We start from the raw sequence: 18,167 nt of genomic DNA, 5'->3' as shown, positions 1-18,167 counted from the left end.
TGACCGGCTGCATTTTCAAAAGGAAAAAAAAGTAGGGGTGTGCATAACATGGCACAAACCGGTCAAACCGGCTAAAACCGACCGATAAATATGGTTTGGTTAAGGTTTTTTAACTTTAAAAATTGAAAATCGGTTCAACACCGAACCAAACCATTTATGAACTGGGTTGGTTTGGTTTCTCTTGTGCTTAAACAACGGAACCCGAACCGACCGGTATGTTTGAAATATAAGAGAAAAAGTTTTTTTATATATACACATAATAAATATATATTCATTTGTTCAGTTTGTTCTAAGTTTTAAATCTCCAGTTATGACTTTATTTGATCCTCTCACATCACATCTCTGATCTCTCAATCTCACATTCTTTGACCATTAATACTATCATATTAAACTAGTACTGTGACTAAGTCGTTAAATAAGTGAATCATTTTGAATCTAATTTAGATTTTAGTTTTTGATTATATGTTTTGGATTTTAATTATTGAATTTTAAATTTAGATAATTTAACATAATTTCAATTATTGAGATTGAATTTTTACTATGAATTTTTTCATAAATAGCATGTTATTATTATATAGGTGAAAACCGCCTAACCGACCGAACCAAACCATCTTTAATTGGATTGGATTGGATCAGATTAAGCTTTTTTTTTTTATGACCGGTTCTCCAAAATGCCTAAACCGCTCACTTTGGCATAGAGACGGTTTGGAGTCAAAACCGATCCAACCCAATCCGTATGCAACCCTAAAAAAAAGTTTGTTTAAGAGTAATAACCTCTTGAGTCTTTGCTTTAGAAAATATCAAATTATCATTAGCGAAAAACAAGTGAGAGATTGATGGAACCTAAGAAGCTTCTTGAACAACATGAATTGGCCCATTCATATCTGCTTGAGAAAAGAAGTTGGATAAACCTTTTGAACACAATAAGAAGAGATATGGGGAAAGAAAATCCCCATATCTTAAATTATCTTAATGATATTTGGTTAGAGGAGGCTCCTGTTATTATTCAGGATGTACTCTATAGGACTCATGTAACTGTAATCGAGGTCAAGGCCCTATGTCCCCCTCGATGCATGATTCTAATTTTAATATAATAAGTTAGGCGTGGGGATGAGCCTCCCAGCTTGGCTGGGTTCCAAACTCCTTCAAAAAAAAAATATGGGGAAAGAAAACCCCTTTATCTCAAACTCTGAAATAGTCAGAAATTAACTGTCGATTTACCTTTCCATAAAACCAAAGAAGAGACTGACCGTACTCATCGCATAGTCAAATTCATCCAATCTTCAGCATAACCAAGACACATTATCAACCTATCATAAGCTCATCAACTCTATGACTTAGAATTATGGCTGTGTTTGTTACGTGGGACTGGACTGGATTGGAGTAGCTTATATAATAAAATAAGACTCATCCCACATTTGGCACACATGAGGACTTAATTAAATGAGATAAGAGAGTCCCCGCATCAGCTCCCGACCTTCTTACATAGCCAAATCTCACCGGAATGTGGAAGCAAGGGCTTCAACAACGCTCATTAGTCTCTCCATCCTTTTCGCGCGCTTCAGCCTCGTTTCTCCATCTCTTTCGCGCTTCAGCCTCGTCTCTCCACTCTCGATCGCGCTTCATCCTCCTTGAACTTCCAGGTTCAATTTCTTTTCTCTCTCATGCTCCTTTTGCTTTGATTCTGATTCCCTCTTCCCTTCGACCCCGTCTAGCTTATTCTTCTCGTGTATCTACTGTGATTTGTTAAATTAAAGACTATGGATTGATTTTCTATTAACAATTGTTTATGGGTTGTAACAATTGGTGTCTGGGTAGCTTGATTTGCTAAGAATTGATCAATTTCAAGACTGGGTTTTTTTTTCTTTTAACAACGTATGTCTTTTTATCTTCTTCTTTGGTTGGTTGTTTTCATTGATTTTGGATGTTGATCAATTCTGGGTTTTTTTTTCTTTTAACAACGTCTGTGTTTTTATCTTCTTCTTTGGTTGGTTGTTTTCATTGATTTTGGATGTTACTATGAAATCTTAGATATGGATCGAAGGCAAATTATGTTGCTCTTATTGGTGGAGTTGTGGCACCTAGAGACAATGTGTGCTTGTACTATGCTTGTGCTACTGATGTTTAATTTGAGACGAAGACGTGCTGAAAGACATGCTCTAAATAATCGTTCATTCGTTAGACGTGAGATTCGTTTGAGTTATCCAGATAGTATTATAGGCAATAGTGACACCGAATGTGTACACGAATTAAGAATGGATAGGACTTTTGGCCTTTTGTGTGAACTGCTTCGCACAGATGGAAAGATAAAGAGTGATGGTTTGGTGTCTGTGGAAGAGCAAGTATGTATGTTTTTACATATACTTTCACATCATGTGAAGAATTGTACTATTAGAGGTAGATTTTTTCGATCCGGAGAGACTATTAGTAGGTATTTCCATTCTATACTACAAGGTGTTTTACGATTGCAAGGTAGTTTGTTGAGGGTACCTGATCCGGTACTTGCTGACTGCACAGATCGTAGATGGAAGTGCTTTAAGGTTAGTTTATTGTAGGGACTGCGGTTATGCCTTTTCTGATTGTTAAAAGGTTCATCTATATGTGCAGTTTATAGACTTGATGAATATATATATATATATATATATATATATATATATATATATAAATATATATATATATATATATATATATATATATTTAATAGAATTACTTGGGGGCACTAGATGGAACTTACATTAGAGTGCGTGTGCGTGCAATTGACAAGCCAAGATACTGCACAAGAAAGGGTGAAGTTGCTACAAATGTGTTAGCTGCTTGTTCTCGTGATATGCAGTTCATATTTGTCTTACCGGGTTGGGAGGGATCGGCATCAGACTCTAGAGTTCTTCACGATGCAGTGACTAGGCTGAATGGATTAAGAGTTCCCACTGGTAAGGCTATTGGATTAGTTGTGTAGATTAAATTAATGCAGTTTATGTGCGTTTCACACACTAAAAGGAATTTTTATTTTGGCTATTAGGTTATTATTACCTTGTAGATGGTGGTTACACAAATGGTGAGAGATTTCTTGCACCATATAGAGGAACAAGGTATCATTTGTCGGAATGGGATGAAAGAAATATGCCTAGGGATCATGTGGAATATTTTAACATGAAGCATTCGAATGCAAGAAATGTCATAGAACGGTGTTTTGGAATGCTAAAAGGAAGGTTGGGAATACTAAGGAGTCCATCATTTTATCCAATAAAGACACAATGCCGCATAATTACGGTTTGTTGTGTTTTACATAATTTTATTAGCAGAGAGATGTCCATTGATCCGATGGAGTATGCAGTATGTGAATTAGATGCACAAAATGGGGAAGAAGCTGATGTAGTTGGCACGGTTGAAGCATCTAATCAATGGACTACTTGGAGGAATGAATTAGCTTTACAAATGCATAATGAATGGACAGGAAGAAGGGCTGTAAGGGCTGCCGGAGATACAGGGGTTTCAGGTGTTGCTGCAAGGGATGTAAGAGCTTGAAGAGAATAAATGATGTAGTTTCTGCTTTATAGGCCTTTTAGTACGTACTAAGGATCATAATTTATGTAGCTTTTGATTTGTTATGAACACTAGATGAGACACTAGGTAACTGATTATGTACATCAGTTACTTGCATTGTTAGGAGGTATTGCTTAATATGAAATTGTTTTCCTTATTCTCATGAGTATTTGTGTTTTACTTGTAGGAAATAGTAAAGGGTTCAGGTTGAGAATTGAATGAATGATTGAATGGTTGAATGGTTAAAACGCCATTCATCGAAGGTGGGTGACCAAGGAAGTTAAACTTTGTATTATCGCTGTACTATTCTATAGGGATATGTATCTTAACAGGTTTGACTAATTCTGATGAATGCAAAGAATACCTAGAATCTTGAGAAACAAACTTAAGAAACATAACCAACAACTAAACTGGAACCAGCAATATATATGTCTTGCATTACTCGATTCACTTCGATCACTTGAGAAATTTTTACTTTTCTGGGTAGTTTATTAGTTTATATGCATTGTTTCTTCTGTTTGCTTTGGCATTGCATTGCAAATTATTGTTGCAGTTGAAAGCTCACACTGAACATGGACATAGTCACATAGCATGTATTTAAAATTGATCAATTATTGGTGGCAGTTTGTTAAACTGGGAACATTGCAGAGTAGGAGAGAAAATGTGCAGTTTGCCAAAGAAAATAAGTAAAATACTCTGAAGAGATTAGGATTAGTTTTGGAAAGAAGAAAAGTGCATAGTGAGTGGAAACTAAACTGGATCATATTTATGCTTCTTTAACCATGAGATGTTGATTTTTTTTTTTTTTAGAAAATGGAAAGTGGTGATGAAAATACAAAGCAAGGGAAGTCAAGGCGTGTATGGACCAGCTTTGAAGAAGAATCTTTGTTGAATGTTCTTGACGGAATTATTGCTGGAGGACAACGCTGCGACACTGGAAGTTTCAAATCTGGTACTTTACTCAAAATCGAGAATGCTTTAAATCTTTTATGTCCCAATTCCAATCTGAAGGCAAGTCCACATATTGAGTTAAAGTTGAAGAAACTGAAGAAAGATTATAGCATAATCTATGACATGATGAACAAGAGTGTATTTGCATGGAATGATATCAAAAAGTGCATTGAAGTTGATAGTAATGAAGTATGAGATACGTATTTGCAGGTAATGAGGAAGTTTCATTGAGTTTCATTTTTAATCTAACTAATTTCATTGATGCACTTTGATCGATTCATTTTCTGTTTCTGTCATAGCACAACAAAAAGGCAAAGGGATTGACGTACACAAATTAGTGTATCAATTTAAAACCCTATCAATGTAGTAAGAATAAGTAGGGATCGTTCTCAACCGGGGATTAGAGCCTAATTAATTCCTAAAAAATAAACATTAGTAAAACAAACAAAAGAATATATCTATACATTATTTACGAAAATAAGAAGGGGATTTAAGATTTATTTTCTAACAACTAAGTAATATACACATGTGACACATCAAAACCAAGAATCAATTAGAATTATATGAATGGAATGAAAATAATATGTAATTAACTACTATTAACACGTTGGCAAGGTTTCAAACATCAAATCACGAATCAAAATATATTCAAGCATAGAATCAATCAAGAACAAAGATGAACGCATGCAAAGTTCTTTTTACTTCCCTTAATTAAATTAACTAGATGAACGCACCATAGTTAACTCTATTAATCATGCAATCACTATCATGCAATCACTAGTGGTAGCTAATCACTAACAAAAACACTTTCAACGCATTAAGAATCATGGAAGTTCGATTAATTCAAGTTAAGAACACAAGTTAGAATGCTAATCAAGCATGCAAAACTCATTGTTAATTCACCTAAGTATTTATAGGTTTTCCACCGAAATTATTAAAGTCTAGAATGCTAGCACCTTAATATGGATTTGATTACATGTTCATCAACCTAAGTATGCATCCAAAGATCAATTAACACATAACAATTGGGATTGAAGTTCAAAATTAACAATCACGCAAGCATATAATGAAATCACAATTTATCTTTTTGAAAATCTAAAACCTAAATCATGCTTCATAGTATTCGAAAATCACATAACTAAATTCAATCTTTCATCCACCATAGAAATCGCAAATTATCAATCCAAAATCGAAATTTAATGAATCCCGAAATAGAATTCTTATACAAAACTGAAAACAAAGTATGGTGTTCATGGTTACACTTTTTGATCTTCAAGGACGCAAGAAGCTTCAAAAGGTGGTGGAATAGATGAGAGCTACGGCAAGGATGCTTGAATGGATGAATGGATGCTTCACGGCCTTGAACTTTGGATTTTTTGAAGTTGCCGAAACTTGGAAGAGAAAGGGGAGTGTTTGTGGTTTTTGATTCTGAATTTTGTGGTGTGTAGAATGTCTTCACAAAGCCTCCTTTATATAGTGAACAACAAGGGCTAGGGTTCCCTTGAATTTCTCTTTAATTGCATCACTTCGACCAATAGAAAAATAGAATGAAAATTGGAGAGCAAGTAACATTCTTTTGCCGAAATCTTCCATGTACTTAGACTTATTTTCGGCCTCCCTTGTATGTAGAGTCATAAATCAATTCTTATTCCTCTATTTTCTCTCATAAAATCCCAAGAAAATCCAATAAAATCCCATAATATATCTTGTCGAAATCTTCTAGTAATTCCTTGTAATTCTCATAGCAAAAGCATGTAGAATGGGCTTATGGCTCCTCAAAAACATCAAGAAGGGTCTAGAGCATCATGTGCAAGTCACATGCTTCAAACTTCGGGCCAAACTCTCCCAAAATGGGCCAATTCGAAATTATTCTCCACATTGCCGAAATTCCTTCAATATTCTAGAACAATCTTGAACTATCTTGAGTCATCTTCAAGACACAGCATCTCCTAGCACCACCAGGACTCCTAGTGTCATCAGGTTTCCTAGTCCAACTGGGATTCCTTTTCCTAGTAGAACTGGGAAAACTTCATTTCTCCATTTCTTCGTCATTTCTGCGCCTCATTTCTTCTTTGCCTTCATTTCCATCATTTCTAGCTCTTCTTAGCTCATTTCTTGCGTTTGGAGCTCAAATGTACCTAAAAACACAAAACTAAGTTAGAAATGATATTGTTAAGAGAATAACTAAGCAAAATGCAGAGAAAATGCACTAAAAACATAGAAAATATTAGCTCGATCAGGGATGGAGAAACAAGAAGTATCCATTATTTGATAGACTAGCTACCATATTTGGGAGTGACCATGCGACTGGAAATGGAGCTGAGGTCCCTGCTGATATGATGGAGGAGCAGAGCAACAATGAAGATGGCATTGAAGTTGAGAATGACACAAGCCCCATGTCAATCAGCAAAGATAGCACGGGACAATCTCAGGTCAGTCAGAAAAAGAGGAAAAGAAATGATGAAGATAAAATTATGCTTGCATTGGATAAATTGTTTGAAGAATCTGGAAAAAGAATGCAAGCAGTGACTGATGCCATAGTGAAAGGTAATGAAGATCGATCTGATATTGCTAAGGAACTTAAGAAAATGGGACTTTCTGTTCTAGACCAAATTGAGGCATTGAAAATCATTTTGGATAAGCCCCAAAATATCTCTGTGTTCATGTCCTTAGATGATGAAGTGAGAAAAGTGTATGTCGAGAACTTGCTTGCGGCCACTGCTAGAGGATCAACCTAGCTGCTGTTGCAAGATATGTTCTTTTTTTTTTTTTTTGGAAAACTGCAACAGTTGCTGCCTGAGCACATGTGGGACAAGCTCCTTCTTTTGCTAGATTAACATTCATTTTTGTAATTGCTAGATGGAACATTATTAGCATGTGGAATGTTAAATCAGTGTATCACTGTCTTGTATTAATAGGTGGACTTGTCGATGTGTAAAAACTAACTACAAAGTATGCAGATTGTGGTTACTCTTCTCAATATTGCATTATTTTGCTGTATGTGAACTTTGCTGCAAACTTTTAGTCCAATACATCAACAAACATAGGATATGACTATTTTGACTATTCTGCTCTTTAGTCCTAAGCAATACCAAACATGGGTCATGTATTAACATAGCATATCCCAGGCTAGAAGAGTCCTAAACTATTATAAGAAATAAGGCGGGGGATAATAGTCCCACGTAACAAACACAGCCTATAAGTCTATCATAAGCCTTAATTTTGAAACTGGTTCATTCAATGAAAAAAGAAAAAGAAAAAAAGAATTGTATGGATCATGGGAATTGGGAAAGCAAATTTTAGGCTTAAATGGCATGGTGTGTTGTAAAATTGAAATCCATCCTTTGGTTGAAGTCGAAAATGTTCCAAATTCGCGCGACAAGTGCCTCCTCTCTTACCAAAACACAATTCTTCAACACCTACACAAGAAGAACAAGGATGTCCAAATCACCAACATTCTCTGCCGCCAACTCAGACCCAAACCCAGGTCAGACATAGTAGTCGCTTGTTCCAATTTCATCAATAATTCTTTTTGTTGTTGTTGGGGTTTTCAATTTCTGTGAACTTTCAGGAGGCTCCGACGCCGCCGTTTCAAAGCCGGAGCTTCGTGTTTTTGCGAGGAGAAAGAGACTGAAAATGACGGAGCAACAGCTTATTACTGTAGAAGCAAAACCCCACAAAGTGAGAGAACTGCATTTATGTTTTTCAAGCTTGTTGTCAATATACAAATGGATTTTAAGGGCGTTTTTTTTAAGAAGCTTCTTACAGGGTTTTGGATCACTAGTAAACTTGAAGCTTTAAACTTGAACATATCATGACCCCAGTTCCTTGTTTTGCAGCTTGACCTCCTACCTGACATTGAAGAATTTGGGTACAGAAATGAGACTTCATCTTCTTATTCAAGTAAGTGCCTCTTCTGCCAATTCGGGGCCACGACTTGGATGTTGTAGGTTTCATGAGTAGATGTTAAATGAAGATAGTTATTATTGTGCATTCAATAGTTGTTGCTTATTTCAGCCTCTCTTTTCTTTCTGCATCATTTAGACACGACTAGGAAGTAGGAACTTAAATTTGGGTGAATGTAGACTCTTTCTCATTCAGCTTAAATTGTGCATTTCAGTTGACATAGGTAAGCCACCTGCTAACTGGGAGAAAGTCCTCCAAGGGATTCGCAAAATGAGGTCCTCTGAAGATGCACCTGTAGATAGTATGGGTTGTGAGAAAGCCGGAAGTGCTCTCCCTCCTAAGGTATAATTTTGCTCACTCTGAAAAGTGGAATGAATACTATCTTGCACTGCCTTTATCTGTAATTTGTTATATGTTAGCTTCAACAATTTGTTAAGGATTAATATAATAACCCCTTAATAGCCAGGATCCTAATAGCTAGCGCAAGTACAGAACCATAGCCTAACCTTTGCAACTCCCAGTAGTAATTTGCTTCAGAAATTAGTTATATGATGGATATGCTCTCTGATACATTTATTGATGCGTGTTATTCCATTACGAATCTGTGTCATTTATGAATCATAGCATGGTCATTGATCAGTCATTTAACAAAATAAAATTAGGAGAGAAGATTCGCCGTCTTGGTATCCTCCCTACTGTCAAGCCAAACGAAGGATCAAGTTACTCATGGTACGTTTGTACTTAACTTTTTACTTTTTGAGGAGCAAGTTTGTAGACTTTCAAGTTCAACCGCTGGTCCCTTGGTAGTCTGGTGGGTTAGTTTTATCAATTTCCATTAGGTACAGGGGTCGTTACTGACATTATAACTATTATCACAAGTTTAAGTTCAACCATTGACATCAATTTCCATTGTGGTAACAAGAAATTCATCTTATCAACCTTGAACATGTTTCAATTAGTGAGGTCCACTATGCCCAGCCGCAGCTTTTTACTCATTAACCAAGCTGAATGGTTAGTTGGCTTGTTAGAGAGTCTGGAAATGAAATGAAACAGAGATCTGTTCAGTGGCCTGAAAATTGACTGGTTATGAGAGAAAAACTTGACGACGTCATGAAATATTGGATTCTAATATGGTAATGGGGTAAAAAGGTGTGACATGTTTGTTAAGAGAATTAACAGAAGTATAAATGAAAATAATGTGAGTGGGATACGAATGATTATCTAGAGTTTGGAATGAAAATGAACTGTTATCTGTTATTACATATTGGTGTTTTTGTTCATGCTGATGCTTGCTTATAAAACAGTCCAGAATTATTTTCTATTTTTTTTTTAGCTGAGAATTTGGGTTTAAAGAGAATAAAGATCACCGAAAGTTCTGGAGCTTTTGTCCTTATTTTCTGAGCTTGAGGGCATTGTGCTGGTCTCAGATAAACAAGGTAGGAGAAGGTGGATGTTGGAAGCTTCGGCTGAGTTTTATTGCTTACTCTAAGATGGTCCTTTTTTCCTCAATTGATTTCCCATTCTTTAATTTGGAAGGGTAAAATCCCTCCTAAAGTTCCGGTTTTAGTTTGGATTATTGCACTTGGGAAGGTAAATACCTGTGTATTGGTTCAAAGGAGATGATCCTATGCTTCTGTCCCCTCAGTGTAGTATGAGCTAAGGTCAACCTTAGTGTGATTCATTTATTTTTGTACTCTCCAACTTCTTTAGCTGTATCAAAAAGGGTGTTTAGGGAGTATATTGTGAACTGTTCTGGACAATTATATGACTTTTTTTTTTTTTTAAAGGGGTTTGGAACCCAGCCTAGCTGGGAGGCTCAGCCCCATGCCCGGTTCGGACAATTATATGACTTTATTGTGTGAAAAGCGCAGCTTTTTTGGAGGAAGAAAGAAGGGTTGGGTCTTAATAGAGGTGCTATAATGGCAGTGCTTTGAGTCATTGGACGAAGACAAACAAGAAATTTTATAACTTGAGGGGGATCAATTTGATAGGATAGAGTTCACTTCCTGGGCATATTTATGGGATTTGATATCTTCCGTATTAGGAATAACTCTGGAATAACTCATTTGTAATGCTATTCACTTGGCTTCTGTTTTGTTCTTCTTTGTTTAGTGTTTTTGCTGGTGTTTCTAGGAGTTTTTCTCAGTTGATATCCTGTCCACTGCTTTGTAAATAAATTAAATCTGTTTTTTTGTCCAAAAGAGAGATGGGGGAGAGAGAGAAAAAAGAAAAACAAAAAAGAAGATGTTTTTATATTTATCAACCTACTGGCTAAAGTTGGTTTGGCTGGTGAATTTACTAAAACATAACTTGAGAATCCAAATCTTATAAAAGCGTATAAGCTATTGATCCCAAATTTGTGCAATGTTATTCACTTTCTGCTCTGTACTTTTCTCAGTCGTTTTGTATCTTAATCAGAATCTTGTTCCCGCCGTCTGATGGTATGTTTGGATTTCAGGAGCAATTCAGCGTCTCCTTCAAAATGGTTTGCTCTCTGCTGACGCCATTGACAAAGGTGATGAAGCAACCATTAAAAGCTTGATTTACCCGGTATGCTCTTTTCAGTTCCCACTAAAAAAATGGTGTTTTGCACTTTCTTATTTTGACCTGCATTGTTCCAATACAATAGGTACTTACAAAAATACTCTACGTATGTAACTAATTCAATATCTTTTACCTAGATTATGAAGTTTTGATGTTTTAATTATAAACATGTAGGTTGGCTTTTATACAAGAAAGGCTAGTAACTTGAAGAAAATTGCAAAAATTTGTCTTGTCAAGTACGATGGAGATATACCTAGCTCATTGGAGGAACTCCTCTCACTTCCAGGAATAGGTCCTAAGATGGCTCATTTGGTAGGGCTAGTTTCGAACTTATTCAATTTAGCATGCCACCTTAGGTTCTCTAAATATTCCGGTATGGTTCTTAGGTTATGAATGTCGCTTGGGACAATGTTCAAGGGATTTGTGTAGATACCCATGTGCACCGGATTTGCAACCGCCTTGGCTGGGTGTCAAGGGCAGGCAAAAAACAGGTATTTTCCATCTTTTGTGATACATTTGATGTATTAAAGTAGTAGGTTGACTAGGTTCTCAACCTTGTGCATTCACTTAATGAGACTATCTCACCATGAAACCTGCTCATTTTCCTCAGATATTTTTTATTATTGCTCACATAAAATCGTCCTTGGTTTTGTAAATTTTTTTGCGATACTAAACCATCAGACTGATATCATTGCATGAATACTGATCTTTATTCTCTTTGCTAGAAAACATCAAACCCTGAGGAAACGAGAGAGGCATTGCAATTGTGGCTTCCAAAGGAAGAATGGGTTCCCATAAACCCTCTTTTGGTACGCATATTTTCCTGTAATATGGAAATCCAAATTCTTAGAGATCAGTCAAAATGAAAATAGTCACTGCAAAAAATCACTCATTGTTTAGGCATTTAGTTGTTGTCATCAATACTCAGCTATAGTGGTTGGACTGTATTTGTCGACGCAGTCCAAATGACCAAATGGCTCCCAATATGACTTATTTTTGGTGAGATAATCCTGAAGAGTTACCTAAAGATATGTATTGCATAATTCCAATGAATTGTATTGCATGATTCCAATTGTTGAATTATGTTGCACGGTTGTCAGGGTAGAAGGACAGGGTTTATTATCTGTTGACTTGAACCTGAGACAAGTAACAATTGGAGTTGGCTTCAAATCATCTACCAGGACTTGAGCATATGTAGTTAGGTTAACTAAAACATGAGACCTTCATCAAGTTCAGTTTCATGTTCATTACATAACTCAATTCAAAGATTAAAGTCATTACAGGGATGTCTCTTCCCATACCGACTAAGACACTAAATATGGGTAAAGTAGGGATCAATCCTGGATCTTTAGCATGATTGATTACATTATTACTCCACCATTTTGTGTATTACTATTATGCTGAGCAAAAGTGATGATTTCTCGTTCGGTGAATTGGATTCTACTGCTATAATTAGAACTCTACTGACAATTGAAATTTGGTTCTGAAAATAATTAGAAAAGGTTTTTGGAATTTTCCAACAGCCATCTGTAACCATGTGCTTCTTTGTTGTTTGTGTTATCTCAGATCTTTTTTTTTCCAGATTGTCAGAAATCTTTTCCATACACAGGTGCTCTCATCGTTTATTATAATGCTTTTTTGTCCCTGCTTTAATCCGAACAGGTGGGATTTGGACAGACAGTTTGCACTCCACTCAGACCTCGCTGTGGAGTCTGCAGTGTGAATGAATTCTGCCCATCTGCATTCAAAGAGACCTCAAGTCCATTATCCAAGACAAAGAAATCTGGTTCGAGCAAGAAACTTTAACAAGTTGATTCTCGGAGGGAGCAAAAACAGTTTGTGGTTGCTTCTGCCTGCTTTTTGTGGATATCCCTATCCTAAAGAATCTCATAGGTTCCTAAATAGCAAAGTATTGTTCATGCAAGGTAGGAGAAAGGACACAAACATTGAGAAGGGGATAAATTGGGACCCTTTTTTGTCAAAAACTTTTAACCGACATTTTGTTACATTCAGCAGACCGAAATCTAAATTGCTTCTATTTTCTGTATAATCGGAAATCAATTGGTGATTATTTCTTCAAAGGATGCTGAAAGATGATTACAGCAAAAGGTTAACAGCTCGAGTAAGCATTTTTTAGGCTACTCCTGAGATTTTATTTCCATTCAAATGCTATACTGAAGATTCTATACCCATAATCTTCAAAAACAACCTGAGATGAGGAACTGGTAATTAGATTTCATACGCCTGTTCATGTATATCCCAAGGAAAAGGCTGATTTAAATTTCCAATTTGGATTTGGTAACCGTGTAGTTAATTTTGGGTGGAGGTTGACTTTTTTTAGTATTACTCTGTATTTATAATTTTTCTGTGTTTTTTGGGTGTTAAGTCACTGACAAAGTAAAAAATAGCAGTTCCTAGGTTTGCATTGAGGGCCAGATGTTTCTCAAACAAACCACATGTGGTTGAGTTGGTAAGAGCTTCTAAGTATGGAACTCCCACAGCCGGATTTGAATCCTCTGTCAACGGTGATTGAAGCTTAAATCTCAATATATTTTAATGGTCAAGGGAGTTCAAATCTCAATCTATTCGTATGACCCTCTGGCAAAGATTAATTATTGGGCCTATAAAACTTTTTAAAGTACCATGTGATCTCGATCTAAAAAGTTTACTACATCTTCATTGGGAATAGATTTTGGCCAGTGATGAAGTACGTAATGAAGAGATTAAGGGGTTAACAAAGTTCTAGCCGTTTTTGGCCGAGGTGTTCACCTTCCCCAACAATAGATTTAAGTTTGTATGTCTTCTCTGTAGACAGCACGCCTATTCAACCCTAAGAGCTTCAAAACACCAAAGCATGATGAAAAATGTGAAACAGAAACATCAATTTATCAAGCAAAACATAAACATCAATTTTACGAAAAATCTTATCAAAACATAAACACCAATTTTTAGCACAGAAACAGTTAAGATTTTAGTATCCATACAACAATGTTTGGCAATCCCACTCTCTAAGCTTAAAATTGTGTGACTGTATACATGGGGTAAAATTTCTTCAGATGATGACTTGACTGCTCCAGTTTTGCAAGCACAACTCTATGATGCAAAAGTCAGATGATCCACTTACTGTTTTAATTTTAAGCATTTTGGAAATGCTTGTTCTTGTACCACTGCCAATAGTTAGCTCTGAATGGATCGACAGATTCCAAGACAAAACAAGCAGCTTTTGCCACATCAGAATCTCTTTGTTCGGAGTCAGAAATTCGTAGAGCATCCACAGCATCTGCGAACTCTTGGCTTGGTTGGAAACCATGGGAGATAAGATCCAAAAGTGTGCTCAAAGCAAAGACACAGTTGGTTTTGGCATTTAAAATCTCCAAGCATACTGAAGAAATTTGAGGATTGTTTACCCAAGATGAATTGTCATCTTTGTAAAGCCCTCGAAGGTACCTCCATGAGCTTTCATTCTCTGGGCGGGCAACAATGGCATTAAGAGTATAACACACTTCAGACTCTCTCATAGCTTTCAGGCCTCCCAGGAATCTTGTAATGACAAAATATCTCTGTGAAATATAAACATAAGCAGGTCATGAAACCCAAACATGTAAACCAAAAAGCAGTAAAACAACAATAATGAAATCGACACTATTTTACTCTAATCAAAGGGTAATATAAGTAGAGAACCATACTGTAGTTATTATGAGTTTAATGAGAAATAGTGCTAGGACCCAACTGTGTCTTTTGAAAGATGTAGACAGCATGGTGAGGGCTGTCTTCTTTCCTTTATTGAAACAGTCCATTTGGTTAGATTTCAGTTTTGAAAAATATAAATTTGTGGCATTTTTTAACTTCCTAATGAAACTTTCCTCAGGAAGTTAAACCTCATCCCCTTCTTCCCCTCCCATCACAGAGAAATCCTGTCACAAAACAAGCCCTAGTTCTCCTCCCAACAGAATGTTTTCAAAGGTGACGGTGCCTTTTCAGACTTTATCGCACTTTAAAAGTAAAAAGAACTCGAAGACTATTTAGCTGTCGTTCAATCATAATAATCAAACCAACACATAATACACATACAACATTCAATTCAAAAAGAAAATTTCACTGCATTCATCCGCCCATCGCCACCATATGCATTAGCTGTGATAATCATAATTGAACAATTATCTCTAAAATCCTAATACTTTCTAGCCTGTCTAGTTGTAAGTATTCACAGTTACCCCGCCCTTCAAATCCTAGCCAGGGCTATAAACTTTGTGTTTGAGACTCAGCGGCCTACCAAAATGGCAGGTACGGAATATCTATAAATCTAGTAATACCTGATTCCAAGCAGAATTGTTAAAAATGTCTTCTTCAAGGAGCTGATGACAATAGTCAAGTTCGTCTTCCCACCCTCCAAGTGCCTGAAGAACCCACTGCATTCAGAACAAAACATATGTGTCAAAACCCAAATACATATAGCAAGCACTGATCCTTAAAATCACCATCTAATCAACTGAGATAAATGCTTGAAATGGAGTTGAATTACGAAAACAACGAACCTGCCTATGAGACCAAGCATGGTAATGTTTAGCATCAATGGAGAGTATGTTCTTGGTGAACCTAAGTTCCTCGGTTGTAGCACTAGTTCCCAATTTCTCAGCTACCCACCGCCTATGATGCCTACAAGTATGTCTCATAACATTCATTAATGGACCCCAAATCTCTCTATATCTACCAAACATTAAACGAGTCGAAAACTCACCATAACTGATAATTTTTGGAGTTTCCTTGAGCAATGTGTTCAGTCAGAGCAAGTTCATCGTGCAAATCATGATTGAGTGCCTCAAGTACTAAGCGCCTAAAGTGCCATACCTACAAAAAAAAAAAACAACAAATTCAAATACCCAGTCTAGTTGAAGAGGGAGGAAGAGGAATGAAGAAGAAGAAGAACTGACAGTGTAGTTTCCAGGGTTGAATTGGATGGCCTCGGAAGTGAGGTTAAGGGCGCGAAGGGATCGCTCATCGGCTTTGTACAGGGCTCGGAAATAGTCCATGGTCTCTCGGAACTCTTCCTTGTAGGTTATCGGAACCACCGGGTTCGGCCCGTCGTCTTGCTCCACCGGGATCACGTCCGAAAACTCCGGTCTACTCCTTAGCGGGACCCACTGCCCCTCTTCGTCTGACGACGACGACGACGACGACATCTCCCTTCCTTTCTTCCTTTGCTGCTGCGGGGGGGGAAGATCTGATGCTTCGCTTCTCGCCTCTTCACTTTTTCTCGCTTCTCCCTAATCTTCCCTCTTTTATACCCTTCTTCTTCACTGGAGCCCAACCCAAATTTTTTAAAATAAATTGGTTTTTTTTTTTTTTTAGTTTTTTTTTTTTAAGAGAACTAAATTGGTTACTAAGTATGAATTTTTGTAAAAAAAGATTTATTTGATCAAAATGGGTCTTCAGAGCTGAGTTGTGGGAGTTGAGTATTTGTCTATGTTGAGTGTTTGATTTGTTTGAGCTTTGAGGTTATATAAAGGCGCTGTGACCACTTATCCAAATTAGGTTTAACAAGAACTCAAACACTCTACCTAGAGATATTTGTGCCAACTTACTCAAATTAACAGTGCAACGACGATTTTGGGCTCTGAAAATAAAGAAATTACAAATCGTGCCACTACTCTTTACCCACTAACACCATGACTCGATTCACTTCCTTTTCAGTTTTTTTTCTCTCTCTCTCTCTCGGTAAACGACCACAGTACTCACCGAACACCGACAATTAGGATTCAAGGTCCGACAACGGTTGTATTTTCTCCGGCTTTGGAAATATCGAAAGAGGTAAAAATTGAATTTTCGATTTGTTTTTCAGAAGGTCTTCTGCGAAACCGATTACATAAATATTTGATTTAAACTTGTTGATAGCTTAAATTTGGTTCATATCCTATGAGATTTGTGAAATAGACTTTGCATGTGCGAAAATTTCTGGTTCATACGTGTGAAATACTGTTCTGAATGTTGTTTTTTTATTATAAACTGTTAATTGAGTGAAAATGCAGACCCATTGAATGCCTATTATGGAGTCGAAACCAAAAAAAAAATCTATTGCCCCCCAATAGTATGTCTATTGGGGGCCAATAATCACTGCACTGTTTATTAAAGTACACTAATCTGTTATTCAATGTAAATAGAGTGTTTTTTTTTTGTGGTCTATTGGGGGGCAATAGACAGATTATTGCCCCCCCAATGATGTTTTAACTGTGGTTCATTAATCATTGTAATTAGGGCTTTGAAATGTCTTCTGTTGCTTTGTGTTTATTAAAGAATAGTAATCTGTGAATGACTGAAATTGGAGTGTTTTTTTTTTGTGGTCTATTGGGGGGCAATAGACAGATTATTGCCCCCCAATGATGTTTTAACTGTGGTTCATTAATCATTGTAATTAGGGCTTTGAAATGTCTTCTGTTGCTTTGTGTTTATTAAAGAATAGTAATCTGTGAATGACTGAAATTGGAGTGTTTTTTTGGTGGTCTATTGGGGGCAATAGACAGATTATTGCCCCCCAATAATGTTTTAACTGTGGTTCATTAATCATTGTAATTAGGGCTTTGAAAAGTCTTCTGTTGTTTTGTGTTTATTAAAGTGCAATACTCTGTGAATGATAGAAAGTTGTGATTTTTTTGGTGGTCTATTGGGGGGCAATAGACAATGTCTTTATTGGGGGTCAGTAATGTTAAAATGTTTGATTTTAAAATTATCATTTTGATTTTGTTTGCGCGCAGAATCAAGACCAAGATTCAACCTGTTGAGTGATTCTGAAGACGAAGTACACAGTTCAGAGAGTTCAAATCAAGGTATTGAATCGACATTCAACGAAACACTGCAGAAAAAAGTAACAGAAATTAAGAAGAGAAGTCTTCAATGTGAACAAGAGAGTCACCAGGGACGAAATGGGAAACTCTCCGATATTTGGCAGCCCTTTAAAGAAGCAGGATGTCCTGAGAACAGAGGTGGAAACAAAACTCATAAAAGAGTTGACAAAGCTGGCCAAACAGAAAGATGCAAGAAAGATCGCCGTGTTGATGATCATGTATCTTTTCAGCACATTCTTCTTTAGTCGAATCGGAACTCAGATAACATGGGACATGGTCGCTGTTTGTGAACGCATTGAGACCATAAACAACTACAATTGGCCAAAGTTGATTCTATAGCTCGACTTCTTAATCGAAGGGCTGCAGAAGTATAGGAGAGGCAAT

At 36.6% G+C, this 18,167-nt stretch overlaps 2 protein-coding genes across 2 annotated transcripts; one reads left to right on the top strand and one right to left on the bottom strand.

Moving 5' to 3' along the window:
- Positions 1-7,696: 7,696 nt before the first annotated feature.
- Positions 7,697-13,103, top strand: LOC133712897 (endonuclease III homolog 1, chloroplastic-like). The gene is made up of 10 exons (XM_062139007.1): positions 7,697-7,981; positions 8,066-8,175; positions 8,334-8,397; positions 8,615-8,742; positions 9,063-9,129; positions 10,859-10,950; positions 11,119-11,256; positions 11,331-11,435; positions 11,670-11,753; positions 12,607-13,103. The coding sequence occupies exons 1-10, from the start codon at positions 7,804-7,806 to the stop codon at positions 12,748-12,750; spliced, it is 1,110 nt and encodes a 369-aa protein (XP_061994991.1). The 5' UTR covers positions 7,697-7,803; the 3' UTR covers positions 12,751-13,103.
- A 706-nt stretch (positions 13,104-13,809) lies between these two features.
- Positions 13,810-16,211, bottom strand: LOC133709440 (protein farnesyltransferase/geranylgeranyltransferase type-1 subunit alpha). The gene is made up of 5 exons (XM_062135183.1): positions 15,876-16,211; positions 15,683-15,792; positions 15,480-15,600; positions 15,258-15,353; positions 13,810-14,504 (listed from the first exon to the last, which is right to left on the bottom strand). The coding sequence occupies exons 1-5, from the start codon at positions 16,122-16,124 to the stop codon at positions 14,079-14,081; spliced, it is 1,002 nt and encodes a 333-aa protein (XP_061991167.1). The 5' UTR covers positions 16,125-16,211; the 3' UTR covers positions 13,810-14,078.
- Between the last annotated feature and the right edge of the window lie 1,956 nt (positions 16,212-18,167).

Source organism: Rosa rugosa, chromosome 5 (assembly GCF_958449725.1).
Source record: "Rosa rugosa chromosome 5, drRosRugo1.1, whole genome shotgun sequence".
Classification (NCBI taxonomy): domain Eukaryota; kingdom Viridiplantae; phylum Streptophyta; class Magnoliopsida; order Rosales; family Rosaceae; genus Rosa; species Rosa rugosa.
The sequence above is the reverse complement of the archived record's forward strand: the minus strand, read 5'-3'. Positions and strand labels throughout refer to the sequence as shown.

What these genes read in the sequence shown, in the direction of transcription:
- LOC133709440 (XM_062135183.1), bottom strand. Translation starts at nt 16,124, where the DNA reads ATGTCGTCGTCGTCGTCGTCGTCAGACGAAGAGGGGCAGTGGGTCCCG. An exon ending in TCAACCCTGGAAACTACACT is followed by an intron (nt 15,793 to 15,875) that starts GTCAGTTCTTCT and finishes TTTTTTTTGTAG; the next exon opens with GTATGGCACTTTAGGCGCTT. An exon ending in TCCAAAAATTATCAGTTATG is followed by an intron (nt 15,601 to 15,682) that starts GTGAGTTTTCGA and finishes ACATACTTGTAG; the next exon opens with GCATCATAGGCGGTGGGTAG.
- LOC133712897 (XM_062139007.1), top strand. Translation starts at nt 7,804, where the DNA reads ATGGCATGGTGTGTTGTAAAATTGAAATCCATCCTTTGGTTGAAGTCG. An exon ending in TTAAAAGCTTGATTTACCCG is followed by an intron (nt 10,951 to 11,118) that starts GTATGCTCTTTT and finishes ATAAACATGTAG; the next exon opens with GTTGGCTTTTATACAAGAAA. An exon ending in CAAGGGCAGGCAAAAAACAG is followed by an intron (nt 11,436 to 11,669) that starts GTATTTTCCATC and finishes TCTCTTTGCTAG; the next exon opens with AAAACATCAAACCCTGAGGA.